Raw genomic sequence first — 19,013 nt, forward strand, 5'->3', positions numbered from 1 at the left:
AGCATAAGGGCTCACTTGAATTTAAAGTGAGAGCAGCCAGCGTAGTTGTATGATTTTCTCCAACTACATACGGCTGAATGGGAACAGGCAGAGTAGGTTGAGCATTAGACTTAGCCAGGGGTTGTGGTTTCCCAGATAAAGGAGAGGAATGGAGGAAAAAAGCAAGGGAATGATGATAATGATGGATCACAGGAGCAAGTTAGGGAGGGAGGGAAGTGAGGACAGGGATAGAAGGTGAGAGTGCAAGGTGGCAGGATTAACGGAGTGAAGGTCCCAGTAGGATGTAACGAATTGTGATGACAGTCTGATCCTTGGCATTTGCAGTGCTTTAGGGTTGTATACATAGTGCTTTGTGTGTGTTTGCATAGTATAAACCCTATAAGGTAGGTAGGACAGGCGGTGGTGATGTTGACTCTCATTCTATAGATGAAGCAGGATCCAAAGAAGTAAATAACTTTATCTAAAAATCACACATTAAGTCAGTGGTAAAGCATAGACTCAACCCAAGGCTCTGTTTTATATGTGATGTCTTTTTACCACTTTGTGTGGTGTCTGCTCACAGATTACTCAGTCTCACTGAAGAGACGGAATGTAGAAGACAACATAAGGGAATATGTAATCTAGTGTTAAATTCTATAGTGTGACAAGATGTAAGGAGTTTATTCATTCAGTAATGTATATTGAGTACTTAGTGTGTGCAGGGCTCTATTATAAGTACTAGGGATATAGCAGTGAATGAGATGGGGAAATCCTGAAGTTATGTGCTTCAGAGAAGTTTTAGAAGGGTTTCTATGTGAGTTTTCCAAGGCATCATGATTTGGTAAAAAGCACAGGGTACTGAAAGTTAGGAAACTTGTTTCTCTGCTACTTGCTATGTGTGACATTGTTGCTTCAACTCGCCATGTCTTATTGGCGGACCCCGTCCATAAACTGAGATGTTAGTTTTGCAAGTCCCACCCTGACTAAAAGGTGCGTCTGAGTCTGTATTCTAGCTTAATGGAATAATTGCTCTAAAGTGTTTTAGTCCTCATCAGACTTCCTGACCTAAAAAGTGGGAATGCCACCTCTCATCTCATAGTGATAAGACCCTGTTTCCGTAGTGAAATGCTGCACTAACACGCATTCTAGTCATCCTTCATTTTTGAAACTCTGGGGAAATAAGAAAGGGAGATAGAGGCCATGCTCAGCCTGCAGGTGCAACAGCCCCCACCCTTAACCGGGTGACATCTGAGGACCTGTGAAAAGCTTTGAAGTAACTAATGACTTTCCACCCTCTTCCTACTCCTTCCTGTTCAGGCCTGGAAGAAACGCTGGTTTATCCTGCGGAGTGGGCGGATGAGCGGTGACCCAGATGTTCTGGAATACTACAAGAATGATCACTCCAAGAAGCCCCTGCGCATCATCAACCTGAACTTCTGCGAGCAGGTGGATGCAGGCCTGACCTTCAACAAGAAGGAGCTGCAGGATAGTTTCGTGTTTGACATCAAGACCAGCGAGCGCACCTTTTACCTGGTGGCCGAGACGGAGGAGGACATGAATAAGTGGGTCCAGAGCATCTGCCAGATCTGTGGCTTCAATCAGGCTGAGGAGAGCACAGGTATGGGAACAAACACGGACCTTTCTCAGAAGGGGCTAGGCACTTCCTGGGCGGGGCTGGGCACTTGGGGCTAGGATGATGGCCCTCATATTCCTTGAATCAGGAGAACAACCTGTAGGTAAAGGCTTTCCTCTGTGGCAGAGGAGTAGTAGGCAAAGGGTAAGAGTGTGAAGGGGTAGCCAAATATAGAGGGCCTCCTAGCACTAAATATGCTCAAGTGGGAAACAGATATGTTGGGGTTATGATGAAGCTCGAGGTACTTGATGGTGTTGCTTCAAGTACCTCCATGCCACCACATTTCGCAGGTCTGCACCTTTCTCCCCTTCCCTCAGCTCTCTAGCTCTTTGTGCCCTGTTAAATGTCAGCCATCCCATAGGGCAACTCACACCTTTATCCCTTCTCTGATGCATCTCTGTCTGTTCCTGCCATCTATTTCAGACCATCCTGCACAGTTATCCTTGCCACTTTTTTTTGGCAGGGGGAGGTTTGGGATCCCGTGTGATTATTATTGATGTATAATCCAGTGTTCATTATATTTACTTGGGAAGGGACAGTCATGAGGGGGAGATTCTGATTTGTGTTGGGTTTTGTTAACCTTCAAAAAAAAAGAGTAGCTCAACTTTTCAAAATAAAAGTTTTAAATTGCAGAAACGCTCTTTGACATTTGTTGGGGCTCATCCTCAAGTCTGGGATGATTGAAGAGTAGGGTTTTTTTGAGGCAGATGGAGACCCTAAATTAGTAGTTTCCTGAACCTGGTTACATATCAGAAGTAGAAGAACATTTTTTAAATGCTGATGCCAAGGACCCATATCAAATCAGTTAACCAAGAACCTCAGGGGTGGGACCTAGGCATTAGTGTCTTTTGAAAACTTCATTCTAAGTAGCAAGGGTCTGGGGCTCAGCATCCGTTTTCTGTACGTAAATGAAGGCCTCATACAGTCTCTGATTCATATACCTGTTTTCTAAATTTTTTACAGCCCTTTAAAACAAAAACCATTCCTAGCTCATCAGCAACATCGTCCTCATCTGGGAATCTGTTAGAAATGCAAATTCTTGGGCCCCACTCCAGACTTACTGAATCAGAAACTCTGGGCGTGGAGCCCAGCAATCTGTGTTTTGATCAGCCTGCCAGGTGATCTGATGTTTGAGAACCGCTGGTTTAGATTCTTGCTGCTCAGAGTGGGGTTTGTGGACCAGCAGCGTCAACCTCTCCTGGGAACTTGTTAGAACTGCAGAAGACTTCCACCCAGACTTACAGAATCAGAATCTGTGTATCTTTAAAACTTCTTATTCTGAAATAATGTTACAATTACAGAAGAGTTGCAAAAATTGTACAGCAAGTTCCCATATATCTTTCATTCAGCTTTTCCCTGACGTTAACATCTTGCTTAACCAGGTATAGTGGTCAAAACTGAGCAGTTAACATTGATTGGTACAGTACTATTCACTGCAGTGTATTGGGATTTCACTTGTTTTTCACCAGTGTCTTTATTCTGTTCAGGATTCAATCCAGGATAGCACATTAGATTTGGTAGTTCTGTCTCCAGGGCTCCTCCAGTCTGTGATGACAGTTCCTCAGTCTGTCTTGTCTTGTTTGACCTTGACACTTTTAAAGAGTACTGGTTAGGGGGCTTCCCTGGTGGCGCAGTGGTTGAGAGTCCGCCTGCCGATGCAGGGGACACGGGTTCGTGCCCTGGTCCGGGAGGATCCCACATGCCACGGATCGGCTGGGCCCGTGAGCCATGGCCACTGAGCCTGCGTGTCCGGAGCCTGTGCTCCGCAGCGGGAGAGGCCGCAACAGTGAGAGGCCTGCGTACAGCAAAAAAAAAAAAAAAAAAAAGTACTGGTTAGGTATTTTGTAGAATGTCCCTCCATTTGGTGTTTTCTCATGATTAGATTGAAGTTTTGGGGAGACTACCACAGAGGTGATGTGCCTTTTTCTGCACGTTGTATCAGGGGGCACATGGTGTCAATACGTCTTATTACTGGTCATGTTAACCTTGATCACTTGATTAAGGTAGTATCTGCCAAGTTCCTCCACTGTAAAACTACTATCTTTGCTTTTGTAATTAATAAATAGTTTGGAGGAAATACTTTAATCATGTGCAAATATCCAATTTCTCCTTAAACTTTTGCGCACTAGTTTTAGCATTTATCAGTGGATCGTGTTTACAACAATTATTACTGTGGTATTCTAGTGAATTTTTCTATTTCCCTCAGAATCCACATTTTATTAAGATCCCTAGGTGATTTGTATGCACGTTAAAGTTTGAGAAGCTCTGGTCTGGATTATTTGTCCACAAACCTGGTGCCTTATCAGAATCACCCTAAAAACTTTTATCTAACTTACAGGTACTAATTCAGTAGATCTGGCTTAGGGCTGAGGAATCAATAGTGTTAAGAGATTCCTCCTATAGAATGGGAGGAATTATTTCCAAATCATATCTGATGAGGGTCTAGTATCTAGAATATAAGAAGAATTCTTACAACTAAATAACAACAAGAAAAAGACAAATGACCTCATTTAAAATTGGGCAAAGGATCTGAATAGACATTTCTCCAGGGAAGATGTACAAATGACCAGTAAGCCCATGGAAAGATGTTGAACATCATTAATCATTAGGAAGATGCAAAGCAATACCACTAGCACTTCACACCCACTAGGATGGCTGCAATCAAAATGTGGACAATGATAACTGTTGGCAAGAATGTGGAGAAACATACATTGCTCATACATTGCACCTCATACCTTGCTGGTGGGAAAGTAAAATGGTACAGCTACTGGAGAACACAGTGTGTCAGTTTTTTAAAACCCTAAACCTATGATCCAGCAATTCCACTCCTAGGCATATACTCAAGAGAAATGAAAATATGTTCACACAAAAATTTATAGACGAATGTTCATAGAAACGCTATTCATAATAACCAAAATGTGGGCACAACCCAAATGTCCATTAATGAATAAACAAGATGTACGTGTGGCGGAGTGCATGTGTAGTGAGCACTTTTAAGATCTGCTCTCTTAGCAACTTTCAAGTATACATTTGTTACAGTATTGTTAACTATAGTCACCATGCTATATATTACATCCCTAGGATTTATTCATTTTATAACTGGAAGTTTGTACCCTTTGATCCTTACCCATTTCCCCTGCCCCACCCTTGCCCCTGAAAACCACCAATCTGTTCTCTGTTTCTATGAGTCTGGTTATTTTAGATTCTGCATATACGTGAGACTATACAGTTTTTGTCCTTCTCTGTCTGACTTATTTCACTTAGCGTAATGGCCTGAAGGTTCATCCATGTCGTCACAAATGGCAAGATTACCTTCATTTTATGGCTGAATTATATATATATGTATATATATATATATATATATATACACACACTATATATATATGTGTGTGTGTATGTGTCTATAGAATGTGTGTGTGTGTACATATATATATATATATATATATATATATATATAAAATGTGATTTTTTTAATATATAGTCACATTTTCTTTATCCATTCATTCTTCAGTGGACCTTTAGGTTGTTTCCATGTCATGCCTACTGTAGGTAATGCTGAAATGAACATGAGGGAGCAGATATCTCTTCCAGATAGTATATTCAATTCCTTCAGTGATATATCCAGAAGTGGCATTGCTGGGTCATATGGTAGTTCTATTTTTAATTTTTTGAATAAACTCCATACTGTTTTGCATAGTGGCTGTACCAATTTATATTCCCACCTACAGTGCACAAGGGTTCCCTTTTCTCCACATCTCTGCTCACACCTCATATCTTTTTGACAATAGCCATTTGACAAGTGTGAAGTGATATCTCATTGTGGTTTTGATTTGATTTACATTTCCATGATGATTAGTGATGTTGAGCACCTTTTCAGGTAGCTGTTTGCCATTTGAATATCTTCTTTGGAAAAAGGTCTGTTCAGGTTCTTTGCCCATTTTTTAATCAGGTTATTTGAGTTTTTGCTGTTGAGTTATATGAGTTCCTTATATATTTTTGATATTAATCCCTTATCAGACATGAAGTTTGCAAATATTTTCTCCCATTCCTTAGGTTGCCTTTTCATTTTATTGATTGTTTCTTTTGCTGTGCAGAAGCTTTTTAGTTTAATGTAGTCCCACTTATTTACTTTTGCCTTTCTTGCTTGTGCTTTTGGTGTCATATCCAAAAAATCGTTGCCAAGACCAGTGTCAAAGAACTTTTCCTCTGTGTTTTCTTTTAGGATTTTTATGGTTTCAGGTCTTACATCTTTTATCCATTTCAAGTTAATTTTTATGCATTGTGTAAGATAGGGTTTTTTTGTTTGTTTTTATTTCTTTATTTTGGGCTGCATTGGGTCTTCGTTGCTGCATGCGGGCTTTCTCTAGTTGCGGTGAGTGGGGGCTTCTCTTTGTTGCGGTGCACAGGCTTCTCATTGCGGTGGCTTCTCTTGTTGTGGAACATGGGCTCTAGGCTCACAGGCTTCAGTAGTTGTGGCACGCAGGCTCAGTAGTTGTGGCTCGCGGGCTCTAGAGTGCAGGCTCAGTAGTTGCGGCATGCAGGCTTAGTAGCTCCGCAGCATGTGGAATCTTCCTGGCCAGGGCTCGAGCCTATGTCCCCTGCATCAGCAGGCAGATTTTTAACCACTGCACTACCAGGGAAGTCCTAAGGTAGGGTTTTTGTTTGTTTGTTATTTATTTTAGCATCTTTATTAGAGTATAATTGCTTTACGATGGTGTGTTAGTTTCTGCTTTATAACAAAGTGAAGCAGCTATACATATACATATATCCCCATATCCCTTCCTCTTGCATCTCCCTCCCAATCCCACCCCTCTAGGTGGTCACAAAGCACCAAGCTGATCTCCCTGTGCTATGCGGCTGCTTCCCACTAGCTATCTATTTTTGTAGTATATATAAGTCCATGCCACTCTCTCACTTTGTCCCAGCTTACCTTTCCCCCTCCCCGTGTCCTCAAGTCCATTCTCTACATCTGTGTCTTTATTCCTGTCCTGCCCCTAGGTTCTTCATAACCTTTTTTTTTTCTTTAGATTCCATATGTATGTATTAGCATACGGTATTTGTTTTTCTCTTTCTGACTTACTTCACTCTGTATGACAGACTCTAGGTCCATCCACCTCACTACGAATAACTCAATTTCGTTTCTTTTTATGGCTGAGTAATATTCCATTGCATATATGTGCCACATCTGCTTTATCCATTCATATGTTGATGGACACTTAGGTTGCTTGCATGTCCTGGCTATTGTAAATAGAGCTGCAGTGAACATTGTGGTACATGACTCTTTGAATTATGGTCTTCTCAGGGTATATGCCCAGTAGTGGGATTGATGGGTTGTATGGTAGTTCTTTTTTTAGTTTTTAAAGAACCTCCATACTGTTCTCCATAGTGGTTGTACCAAGATAGGGTTTTAATTCCATTCTTTTACATGTGAATATCCAGTTTTCCGAACACCATTTTTAAAATTTATTTATTTAGGCTCCACTGGGTCATAGTTGTGGCATGCGGGATCTTTTAGTTGCAGCATGTGGACTTCTTAGTTGCAGCGTGGGGACTCTTAGTTGCGGCATGCATGCAGGATCTAGTTCCCCAACCAGGGATTAAACTCAGGCCCCCTGCACTGGGAGTGTGGAGTCCTACCCACTGGAACATCAGGGAAGTCCCCCAACACAGTTCATTGAAAAGACTTTTCTCCTTTGAGTATTTTTGGCTCCCTTGTCAAATATTGACCATATATTGGGGCTCTCTATTCTGTTCCTTTGGTCTATGTGTCTGTTTTTCTGCCGGTACCATACTGTTTTGATTACTATAGCTTTGTAATATACTTTGACATCAGGGAGTGTGATGCTTCCAACTTTGTTCTTCTTTCTCCAAATTGCTTTGGCTATTTGGCATCTTTTGTGGTTTCATATGAATTTTAGGATTGTTTTTTCTGTTTCTGTAAAAATGCCATTGGAATCTTGATAGGAGTTGCACTGAATGTATAGATGGTTTTGGATAGTATGGACATTTTAACAATGTAAATTCTTCAAATCCATGAACACAAGATATCTTTCCACTTATTTGTGTTGAAGTTCTTAATTTTTGATCATGGAGCCCTGCATTTTCAGTTTGTACTGAGCTCTGCAGGTTATGTAGCTGATTGTGCCTGGACTAGATGTCCTGCCCTAGGAATTATGTGATCTTCCTTGAGGAAGGATTATGAGCCCCCATTTTACTCTTAAGTCCTTTGGTATAATTTTTGCTTCCTGTGTGGACTTTTTTGTTCCCCCCCCCCAAATCTTTGTTTTTTTAGGCTTTATGGATTTTGGTTTTGTTTTTCATTTTATTTTATTCCTGATAAAGAAATAAAATACTCATGCAAAAAAAAAAGAATAAAATAAGAAAGGAATTTTTAAAAAGTGGGAGAAAGAACCCATAGACCCCCTAGTCTCAAAGCTTTCATAAATGTGAGAAATAAGTCCAAGGAATACGTCAGCTTTTTAGGAAATAGGTATAATGGGGTGGAGGAGGAACCAGAAAGCAAATTGCTTTTAAGTGAACTATTCCCTTGTGGGATTAGAGGTGTCCCTACCAAGAAAAACATATCCTTGAGATGTAGCAAAAATTACTCTTGGTGCAAATATCTTTTTTAAAAATCACATATTTAAAAAATAGTTATTTTCTGAATCCCTACTTTTACTATATAGAATTTAAGTATAATTCAAATTCAAATATGTGAAACTACATCATCTGGGCTTGCTTTCTTTGGTGGGAATATTTATTCATTCATACATTGTTCATTTACTCATTCATTCATCAAATCTTCATGGAGCACTCATTCTATGAGAGTCCCTGTCATAATCACTGAGGCTACAGACTATAAAGATGAACCGTAGAGTTCCAGCCCTCAGACATCATAGTCTAGTGGAGGGGACAGACATAACCAGACAGTCACAGGGAAATTCTGTAACAGAGGCATCACCAAGGATGGAGGCACCAGCCCATGCACCACCATCTCAGTTAGGGAAGAAAAGGAGGGGAAGTATTAAGGGGGTGACAAATAATCAAGTCAGTATTTTTCAACAGCTTTGTCTATTAAACAGTATATTCCCTTTAACTTTTAACTTCTTTTTTAAGGGATTATTTTATCAGATGTCTAGTAGTTTAATTACCAGAGTAAGGGTATTATTTGTCTCTGATAGAGGTTTAGGATTTTTTGTGAGATCTTTCTGATGAAGACAAATGGCCTTTTCTTCCCTCTCATAGGAGAATCTGGTATGTAAAAAGATTCAGCCACATAATAGGTTATGTTGTAATTTAGAAGCTGTCTTGAAAGTACATATATTATATCTATAAAACCCTCAGGTAAGGAATGAGAGATTAATCACCCAAGTCAGTGTTTCTTTTCACTGAGAGTCAGGATCTGAGGGAAAGCAGGAAGGAAGTTAACATTTGACTACCTACTTTTGCTTAAGTACTTTATTTCATTTAATCACTTTTATCAACTGTTTCTATTTTTTTCAAATAAAGAAACTGAGTGCTATTTCTTCCCTGCCTAGCACTCCAGGACTAAAACTCTTCTCTGAGCCCAGCCTTGGGTGGGTTCAGATGGGCTATCCAATTCTCATCTGCCTGAGATTCTTCCTAAAGACAACTGCTGCTCTCCTTTTGCTGAGGCTCGTTGAGAACAATCCAATCACCTGGGTGTTAGCGTCAGCACCTGCCTTACGTGAGGAGCATCCTGCACTGATATCTAACCTTCGGTGGCCACAAAAGGAAATTATAGGAGCTGTGTATTGAGCATCTACTCTATGTCAAATAAGGACTTTACATAAATTCTCACTAAAAATTCATAGTAATCCTTTGAGGTAGCAACAATTTTGACTCAAGGTCACAGCTAGAAAATGATGGAGCCAGGATTCTAGTCTAACCCAGGTCTGACTGTGCATTGTAATATGCTGTCTCTTTGTCCTGGACCTCCTGGAATATGAAAATCTGCCAGAACCAAGCCCCGATAGTTTTGCCCCTGTGGACACCATGTATTAGATTGGAAGCACTCCTTGACCCCTTCCACCAGAGTCCTACAGCTGGCTCAGTTTTCCCTCCTCACCAACCCATTTTGCTGAAATCCTTGGGCTCGAATATTCCAAGAATTTAGTAACTTCTAGAGCTTTAATCCAGCCATTAGGCTGTATTGGTGAGTCTGTAGGCTGGGGACGAGGAAGCCTGAACTCACATCACAACTCTGGGGTGATGTGAACAAGTCACTTGATTGAGGCCTTAGTTTCCTTTCTTCAAATAGAGAGAAAATCCTCTTTTCACTCAGTAATTCTGCTTCTCTATGGGTTCATCAACGCAGACCTTAGACCACTGGCAGCCCCTCAAGTTTCATATTTCCCAAAGGAATATTCACACTGTATTCTATGTAGAGGTATCTCCTGGAGCTGTGCAGTCCATACCCCTGCTTGCTGTTGGTCCTGTAGAAATTTCTTCCCATGGGGAGCTTCCTTCAAGCAGATACTCCTTCTTTCCTTTCTTTTTTAAAAAGAGTTGTGATGGGACCCGTAAAAAAAGCTTGTGTTTTTCACTTTTAGCTGGAAGCGGTTCTATAGCAGATGGAGTCTTTTTTTAATCCTTCTTGCCACCCCCAGCTTCTTCTTTCTGCTGCCACTCTCCAACTCCTCACGTATTCCAGCCAAAAATGCCTAGGATAAAACCTGTCTAGGATCAAGACCAAACCAGGAGTGCCACTGAGTTCGAATATTGACACAAGTGTGGAAGAAACAGCCTCCTGATAGAGAGCTCTTTCCAAAAGGAAACCAGGCACGATGCTCAGAAAGGAAAAGCAATTCTAAGAATGAATATCAAGATTTCATATCACATACATGGAGTTTACTTGTTGTTTGTTTGGGGGTGGGGGTGTGTACATGTACGCACAGGCAACAATAAGAACCCCGCCTTCCTCTGGGAATCAAAATAGCCTTCAATCCCCCAAGTCAGGGGGCAGAAAGCTGCTCTGAGCTGTGTTTACGAGCAGGCGGGTCCAAGTCCTCACATTTGTGGCCCTGTCGTGGGCAGCTGTCCCTGACCAGATGTACCACACATAAAAAGAAGCAGCTCCCAGCACAGAGCGTGGATGAATGATTCATGGGCTCAGGAGTCATCCACTGTTAGGAAAGCCCTCACCCCTTTGAATCCTCTAAGCTGAGGGCTTCTCCTTCCCACTCATCCCCTCCCTCCTCCCTCTATTCCGTAGCTGGTCCAGGACCTGCACAGCCCCTTACTCTAACGTGCACTCTGAAAGGCACCCTAGCTGCTGCTGTTTATTTGCTCTAGGATGTTGAAATAGTAACTCTATTTCTCTGAGGTGTTATTATCTGTAAAATGGAGATTATGCTCCCTTGCAGAGGGGTTGGGAGGAAGCTGGGAAAACGTATAGGCGCACAATGTGAACGGTAGCTGCTTGTTTCGCTGCTTTCCGTGTCGTACTTTTGGTGAAAGTGATGATTTTTATATCTGGAGGTCAAGATGAACAGGATATGATTTAAGTATCTGGTGTTTTTAGAGAACTTTACAGTCTACACAACACTTACGCAGTCTCCTTTGCATATAAAGAAACAAAATAAGCTAGGCAAGGCTGCTAGCGCTATTCCTATTGCACAAATAAGGAAGCTAAAGTTTAAAGGCACTGACATTGCCAGAAAGCAGTGTTGCCGGATCTAGAATCCAAGGCTTTTAACTCCACCCTAGGGCTGTATGCTCTAACTCCTTCTCACTTATCCGAACCCCTTTTCACAGACCTGTTTATTGTGGCTGCTTGTAAATCACAAAATAGCCAGCAAAGAGGAGAAGCAAGAAGATGATCACTGAGAACTAAACATTTGGAAAGTAAAGTGCTGTCTATACATTAATGTTAATCTCGGACGGCTAAATCAGCAAGATAACATGATCTGTCTCAGAGTAGCCAACAAACTACTGTGAACTAAAGCTCAGGGAGTTTAGGTCACCAGAGCCCCGTTTGCAACTCTTGAAGATTTTGAAATTAAGGCCAGTGCCTCCTCCATATCCTGTCTATTATTGTAGCTTTTTTCCTTCTTGAACTCCCTAGCAGGAATTTCACAGTAGTTGCATGACTAACTCTATAGAAAGATGAGCTCCCAGAGTTCCAACCGACTGTTCTTTATCTGTTCCCCACCATTTCTCTACTAAATTTTGGGTGAGACTGCCCCCTACTTTAAATATTTTGTGAATATTTACACTTCTAGTAATCTGTGAATTTCCCCAGTAACTCAACAGCAGAATTATTTTAAGTCCTGGTTCCCTTCCAGGATGAAACTATACCCACAGGTATGCGTTTGGGGAAATCTTCAGCCCCCAGTGGAGGAATGTTATCAGGGTCTTCAAACAGCTCCTTCCTCTCCAGAGAGAATGATTGGTGCCTTAAAGGTCAGGACCCCTTATTCCAGCTGGACTTCTCACAGCAGGGAGGGCCGTAGTGGAGACAGGCAGTCCACTCAGGTACCTTCTGGTGACCTTGGTCCCTTCCCCCACTACCCTGACGCAGTGAGTGGGAGTGCCAGGGAGAAGCTGGGAGTGGAGGACAGTGGGGACGAGAGAGGCCTTTCTAGGAGACCTGACCCTTTCTCTCTTCTCATTCCTGGGAGGAACTTTTCCTCCCTTGTTCCCTCCCCTACCTTTTGTTTTCTGGGTTTTTTTTTTTAACTGGGGTCAGATCTCTCACTCCTCTGGGAGACCCTTGTTGGAAGCTTAGAGAAAATGTGGGAGGTGATAGGCAGCTTCTCCCCAGGCTTACACAGGTGCCTGGAGGAAAGAAGAACAGAGTGGAGACTGATCCGGGCCCCAGCCCAGAGGCAGAGGCTGCTCTCTGAATCACCCACCCTTTTTTTCCAGAGACAGTGGGGAAAATAAACATCCAGACCAGTTTCCAGCCAGATCTGAAATCCTCATGCCTTAAAAAAAAAAAAATTGGTATTCTAAATAACCCTGAAATATCAGACCTTCCTCCTCAGTCTTTTGTTTATTTGTTGTTTTTTTGTCTACAGCTGGGTCTTGTCACCCTGTGAGTAGGCTTTGAGTTGGGACATGAACTCTGTAAAATCCCCACAGACACTTTTGCCTTATCCTGGAACAGGCTTCAGCCCTGACCTGCAGCAAAGTCCAGACCCTCTGGAGGAGGAAAGGGCGACAGGGAGAAACCTGACCCTTTTCTTTTCGTTCTAAGCCTTGATCCTCCTTCCTACTTTCCCTTGTATACCAGACACTCCCCCACACCGTCCCAGCCAGCCAGCGTAAAGTCTAATGTACCTGCCAAACCCACAGACTGTTAGAAATGAGAGTGTCTCATCCCAACTCCTCAACACCAGAAGCTTTGGATGGTTCCCCAGACGTCCCATGAGGTGCTCCCCCTTTTTTTTGTTCTTTGAGTATGTCTAATTATCTCTAGTGAAGGAGGGTAATAAATTATTGTTGAATTGGTCCCAGTCCAGATTCTAAAGCCCAGTGTAACTCTAGTTTTTGGCTGAAGGTAGAATCAGGACTTTGAATTTGGTGGTAAGGTCACTTTGGACCTCTGAAGCTCTTGGTTATGATTAAACATCCAGTTACGTACAGTTCTGCACAGGATTCTGAACTCTGCAAAGGCCTTTGGACTCTACCTTCAAGTTGAGGCCCACCCTGCACTCCAGCATGGAGTCAGGGCTCTGGGATTCTTCACCCTTTTTGCTCAGTTCTGACCCTCATCTTGTGTGCGAGATAAGGTCAGCCCTGGAACTTTGCCTACTTTTTCCTATTCTTGAGTCATTTCCCTGTTAACCTGACTGTCGTATCAAATTCCACCTGGGACTAGACCCCATCCTGCTTTCATTTAGTCCCTCTCAGAGACCCCAGTCTTACCAAAATCCTTAAGCCAGTGGCTGGAGCCCCACGGTCCAGTGGCTGACTTCCGGGTGGCCAGTGGTCTGTCTGCCTGAATTTCTGAAGAAACTCCACTTCTGCTTTCCCTAAACAGCTTCCTCCTCCTTTCGGACTCAGCTGCCCCCATCTCTGGGTGATACCCAGTTTCCGTTTCTGTGTTCACTCATTCAGCACACTGAGTACCTGTTTTTGCCAGGTCCTGTTCTAGGGTCACATGCCAGAGAAGAGCATAAGCCGCGCACCCGCTCTCAGTGACCTCAGGAGCTTTGTCAGATCCTCCAGTTGGAACCCTTCTCAGTGACTGCCTGCCTCCTCTGTGTATAGTTCCAGGTCCTGGGGCCCTCAGTTTTCACCAAGTTTTGCTGCTTTTAACTGAACTGTGCCTGGCTATATGCCAAGATACAGCTAACAGATTAAAACAAAATTGAGGTTAACCTCAAGTGTGAAAAGAAAAGAAAAATTTTTTTTCAATTTCTGAATTTAATTTCAATATCAAGCCCCTATCTGGCTAGTGATAGAAATCAAAGTTCTAATCAACTTAGGTTAACACTGATCAATACAGGATTTTCTCAGTTACTTCAGGTTTCTCTTCTTTCTTCTCTTTCTTCTCTTTTCTCTTTTTCCTCACATAAATGGAAATAAATACACCAGATATTTATTTTTTCCACCTCTTTATTGAAGTATAATTGACAAAACTGTATATATTTAAAGTGTACCTCATGATGATTTGATATATGCAAACATTGTAAAATGATAGCCACCATCAGGTTAATTAACACATCCACCACCTCAGAGTTCAGGTTTCTCTTGTTTTCTCCAAGTTCCCAGAAGCTTAGGGAACTGGAAGTAGTTCACTGAGGCTGGAGCTCAAAGTCTGGGACTGAGGGGAGATATGTCAGAGACCTGAGAATGAGAACGTGACCCTTTTATCTTTCTGTCACCACATTAGTAGAGACACATAGTGGCTGCCCAACGATGATTCAAATGAATGATTTAGTTATAGTGTTTGTTTATAACTTTGTAAATAGTTGTAGTTACATAAAATTACAGTTTAAAAAATGACAACTTATTTCTAAACGTTGTTTTGAGAAATTCACTGTTGAGGAGGGGGAAAAAAAGAAGCTTCAAAAACATTCTAACCTTATTAACAGGACATAGAGTCTAAAATTCCATATATTGAAATAGTGGTATACAATGAAAAAGAACAATTTTTAAAAAGCAAAGAAAAATTGAAAATGGATGATGTTCTAACTAGTCTGAAGAGGTAGGATATGAACTTTATTTTACATATCTATCATTTATTTATTGTTTGCTTTTATTCCCCACCGCCTCACTTCTTGTATGGATGAGGTCAGTGAACGAATTCTTCATGGCTGGTGAATCATAGCAGCCAAAACACCCAGCCAAGACAGAGAAGGCAGTAGATTTCATAAACTGAGAAAATTCTAGAATATGAGATCTTGAAGGGCCCTTAGAGAGTGTTTTGTTCCAAACTCCTCAGATGACAGTGTCTGGAGGTCAAGAGAGGGGAGCTGAGTTGCTCAAGAGCATACAGCTGACTGGCAAGGCTAGAATTGAAGCCCAGGTTTCATCTTATACTTGTATGATGCGTGTGTGTGTGCCTGTGTGTGTGTATATATATATATATACACACGCACACACACACATACACACACACACACCGGTTCAGGAGGTCAATCTAGTACAAAGAGCAAAGAGCATAGGTCTTGGAATCATAAATACAGGAATCCACAACACTGATGAGTTCGGTCTTAACACGGTCTTAGGCAAGTCAGTTTTCTTTTCTGAGCCTCAATTTCTGCCTCAGTAAAATAGAAACAAGACTTTCTTCACAATATTATGATGAAGATTATATAAGAATCCACTTAAAGCATGGCGTTTGGTACATGATAAGCACACATTAAGTATCTGTCCGGTGTATGGCTAATAAATTGTTGCGGCCTTCTCTGTGATCATGGCAGCCCTTTGAGTGTGTATACCGTGCTATTCTTATCTCCCCAAAACTGAAACATCCTAAATAACACGATCTCTATTTTCCCTGATCTTGGAAACATTCTTACTGTGTGTGATTAATATGTTTATCAAATAAGCCTTGCTGACTTTCCTGATTTGAGATGCATTATACTTAAGTTATTGAGGTGCTCAAAAAACAAAGGTGTTTCTTTAAATATACTACTACTAACAGTAAGAGATAATGTTTATGTAGAGCTTACCATGTAGAGGCAGTGTTCAAAGCATTTCACAGATCTTAACTCATATAATCTTATGAGGTAGATACCTATCATTATTCCCATTTAACAGATGAAAAAGCTGAGGCACAGAGAGGTTCAGTAACTTTCCCTAGTTCTTACAACTACTAAGTAAAGGACCTGGGATTCAAACCCAGACTGTATGGCTGCAGAATCCATGTTATTAACTATTAACCCATACCCTGAAATTCTAGATATAGTTCCTTGCCTCACACTGTCACGATACCTGTTTAGGGTCTTCAGCATGTGCATGAAGACCTGAGAAAGACTCACTGCTGTCTCTGCTCTCTTGTGATGACCTTCTCTGGCTTTGCCAAGAAGGTTTCCCAAGCCTGTCAACACAAGTCGATCATATTATTCTCTCGTACCTTTTGATTCTGTATGCTGACTAGAAACTAGCATGTTGTTTGTGCCCAAGGTGTGCTGAAATGAAAGTGAATATGATTTCTTATAATAATATTCATGGGCTCTCCACACTGGCTTTTCCTGTGATTCTTCTTCTTGATTATTCCAAAACATGGGTTTGGGATTCACTGGTCTTGGTTTCAGCCCGCTTCTGTCTCCTTAGTGAGCAGCTTAAGTTAGGTACTAAGATTTTTGAGAGAGGACATGATTGTACAAACCAGAAGGAGAACTTGTAGTCTGGGGGCTGGCAAACTTTCTCTCTAAAGGGCCAGATAGTCAATATTTTAAGCTTTACCACCTGAACGTTCTTTGTCACAAGTACTCAACTTTACATAGAAGCAACCATAAAGAATATGCACATGAATAGGGATAGAACTTTATTTATAAAATCAGGCAGTCGACGAGATATGACTTATGGTCCTTAGTTTGCCAACTCCTGTTCTAGTATAATAATATGCCTTGGCAGGCCCACTCAGGTACATGTACATACGGTCTTAGTGTGCTGGCCGTCCTAGGGATGTTAAGAAACAACCCTCCCTTTTGGATCCCAGTGAAAAAAACCTAGGGTTGCTGAGGTATCAAGACACAAGGCTGGAAGATGAATAGGGGAAGCTACAGGTATGAAGCCAGGAGATTGTTGTGACCCCAGGACTGGAGACAGTGGCTGAGAAAGAGCTGCCGGCTGGAAGCTGAGTCCTGCCAGGCTCTCTGCCTGCAGTCCTCTACTCACCAGTCAAAGGCCAGTTGAATCCATCTGCATGCTCTGGTACCAGTCCTGCCTCTAATCAAACCCTGAAGGTCTGCAGATGCCGTTCACACACCAGGTTACCCCAGGGATGGAGTGCTAAGGGGAGACGTTCCCTTTGTGGAGCACTGATATACAGACACAATGGCATTCCTTGACTCTCCAGGACAACGCTGCAGGTAGCTATTCGTAAAAATTTTACAAATTAGGGCACAGATTCGGATACCATTCCTAGGTTCCACAGCAAAACACTCAGATTCAGATTTCAAAATCCACGTTCCTTTCCCCTAACCACACTGTCTCTCCTACAGCCACAGTTCTGGGTCAGGTAATGCTGTGGATCTCATAATTCCCTAGGCAAACTGGAGCTCTTAGAATCCCAGCCTCACCATCCAGACAAGAGCAGTTTCAGGGATTGTTCTTGTGATTATTGCCACTGGTAGTGATTCTTGATAAACTCCCATCATTGGAATACCTGACACTTGTGTTTCACGCTGATAGCCAGTTGTCTCTTAGTGAAAGTCACTGTGAAAGGAAGGGGAAGCTTACCTCTTATGAAGTTGGTTAGCTTAAAAATACAGTGATATAGTTTCGATATTTTTGTGGAAAGGTCACAAGGGTCAGATGCATCATTGACATGTGAACTTATGGTGCCCACTAGATGGATTGATTCCCATGGGAATACTAATGAGTCCCCAGAGTTCCTTGGGGGAAGGGAGAAGTGCTGCCCCAAGTATACATTTGCTCTTCCCAACTGCAGTATAAGCTCATAGAGCAAGGACAAGATCCACTCTTTTTGTCAGCCTGAAGCTCTTAGCAGAGTGCCCACGGTCAGTACTCATGCCCCTAAGTTAACAAGAGTGCTTCATTCCAATTATGGATTGACTCTTTGAGGGGGACACGCAGTCAACCGAAGCCCCCTCAAAGGAGCAGGAGTAAGGTCTGTCACAACTGGGGTGTGCTGTCCGTGTGGCAGGTGAGATAAGAACAAAGCTGACCTGTCCGATGTGAACTGGACAATGCATGTGTGGCTAAATATAGACCAGCTGTCCAAAACCAGAAACACACACAACTCAGACAGCCTTGCTAAGTGGTAACAGTTCCTCCCACCCTGAACAGCAGCTTACATTCAGATCCTGGAGCTCTTCACTCCTTCTTCTGACACAAAGAGGAAAGATTCTGACAAAACGTATTGCCCTGGTATGTTTATTGAGCACCTTGTTCTAATCTGGACGTTTAGTAGACACACAGCGTTGTGCTGAGCACCACCAGAGAAACAGATGGTCTGGGTCCTAACTTCTAACAGCTCACGGTCTGTTTAGTATGAGAGGTTTGTGAATGCCCAGCATAAAATAAAAAACAAAATGAAGTACGGTAAAAGGTTTAGAGGAAGGCATAATTAGTTCTCACCAGAGACCTTATAGAAAGCATGGCATTTGCTGTGGACCTTAGTTTCCCATCTCTGAAATGAGATGCCACAGGGCAAAGGAAGGTTATGTAAGGACGTGTGACCAGAGACTGTGTGACATGCCTGCGAGCTGCAGCCACTCACTCTCTTTGCCCTGTGCCCCTTCACAGGATTGATTTCTGCTAAAGTAGACCAAGAGATCATATCCGTCAAGGTCAGGGTGCTGTGACTTGGCCCTTGGATCTCTGAGATGGTGTTTTTTCCCAGATCCTTCCTCAGAAGGGGAGTGGGGAGGCCTGGTTCCTGAAAGGTCTCACAGGGTCTCATGTTACTGCCTGTCTGCCTCCCCTTTTTTCTTCCTCTGTTTTATAGTTTTTATAAACACTAGAAGACTTATATTTTTGAACTTGGGGAATTATTTATACTAGTCTTTAGTAGTTGGATCCAGCAAATGTCTACTTACCATGCAAATATGAATAACATTATAAACTCACGACAAAATAGCAATCCCGCTGGCCAGTGTCCTGGTGGTCAGATCTCCTGGCTTGATTACCACCCCCCCTTTATAGAGAATATATCTTCATTCACATTGATACATCTTTCTACTGGTACTGCAGAAGGACCCCTGGACTAAGAGATCTGAGTTTTCATTTCAGGGTT

At 42.2% G+C, this 19,013-nt stretch overlaps 1 protein-coding gene across 2 annotated transcripts in view; it reads left to right on the forward strand.

Moving 5' to 3' along the window:
- Window positions 1-19,013, forward strand: part of GAB2 (GRB2 associated binding protein 2) — a 172,387-nt gene that overhangs the window by 120,284 nt on the left and 33,090 nt on the right. For both annotated transcript variants that reach the window (XM_029207340.1, XM_029207341.1), the window contains one exon: window positions 1,297-1,597. In XM_029207340.1, the coding sequence (XP_029063173.1) occupies window positions 1,297-1,597 (301 nt within the window). The remainder of the gene's footprint in view (window positions 1-1,296; window positions 1,598-19,013) is intronic.

This window comes from Monodon monoceros, unplaced genomic scaffold (genome assembly GCF_005190385.1).
Source record: "Monodon monoceros isolate NGI ecotype Baffin Bay Population unplaced genomic scaffold, NGI_Narwhal_1 Super_Scaffold_7, whole genome shotgun sequence".
Classification (NCBI taxonomy): Eukaryota; Metazoa; Chordata; class Mammalia; order Artiodactyla; family Monodontidae; genus Monodon; species Monodon monoceros.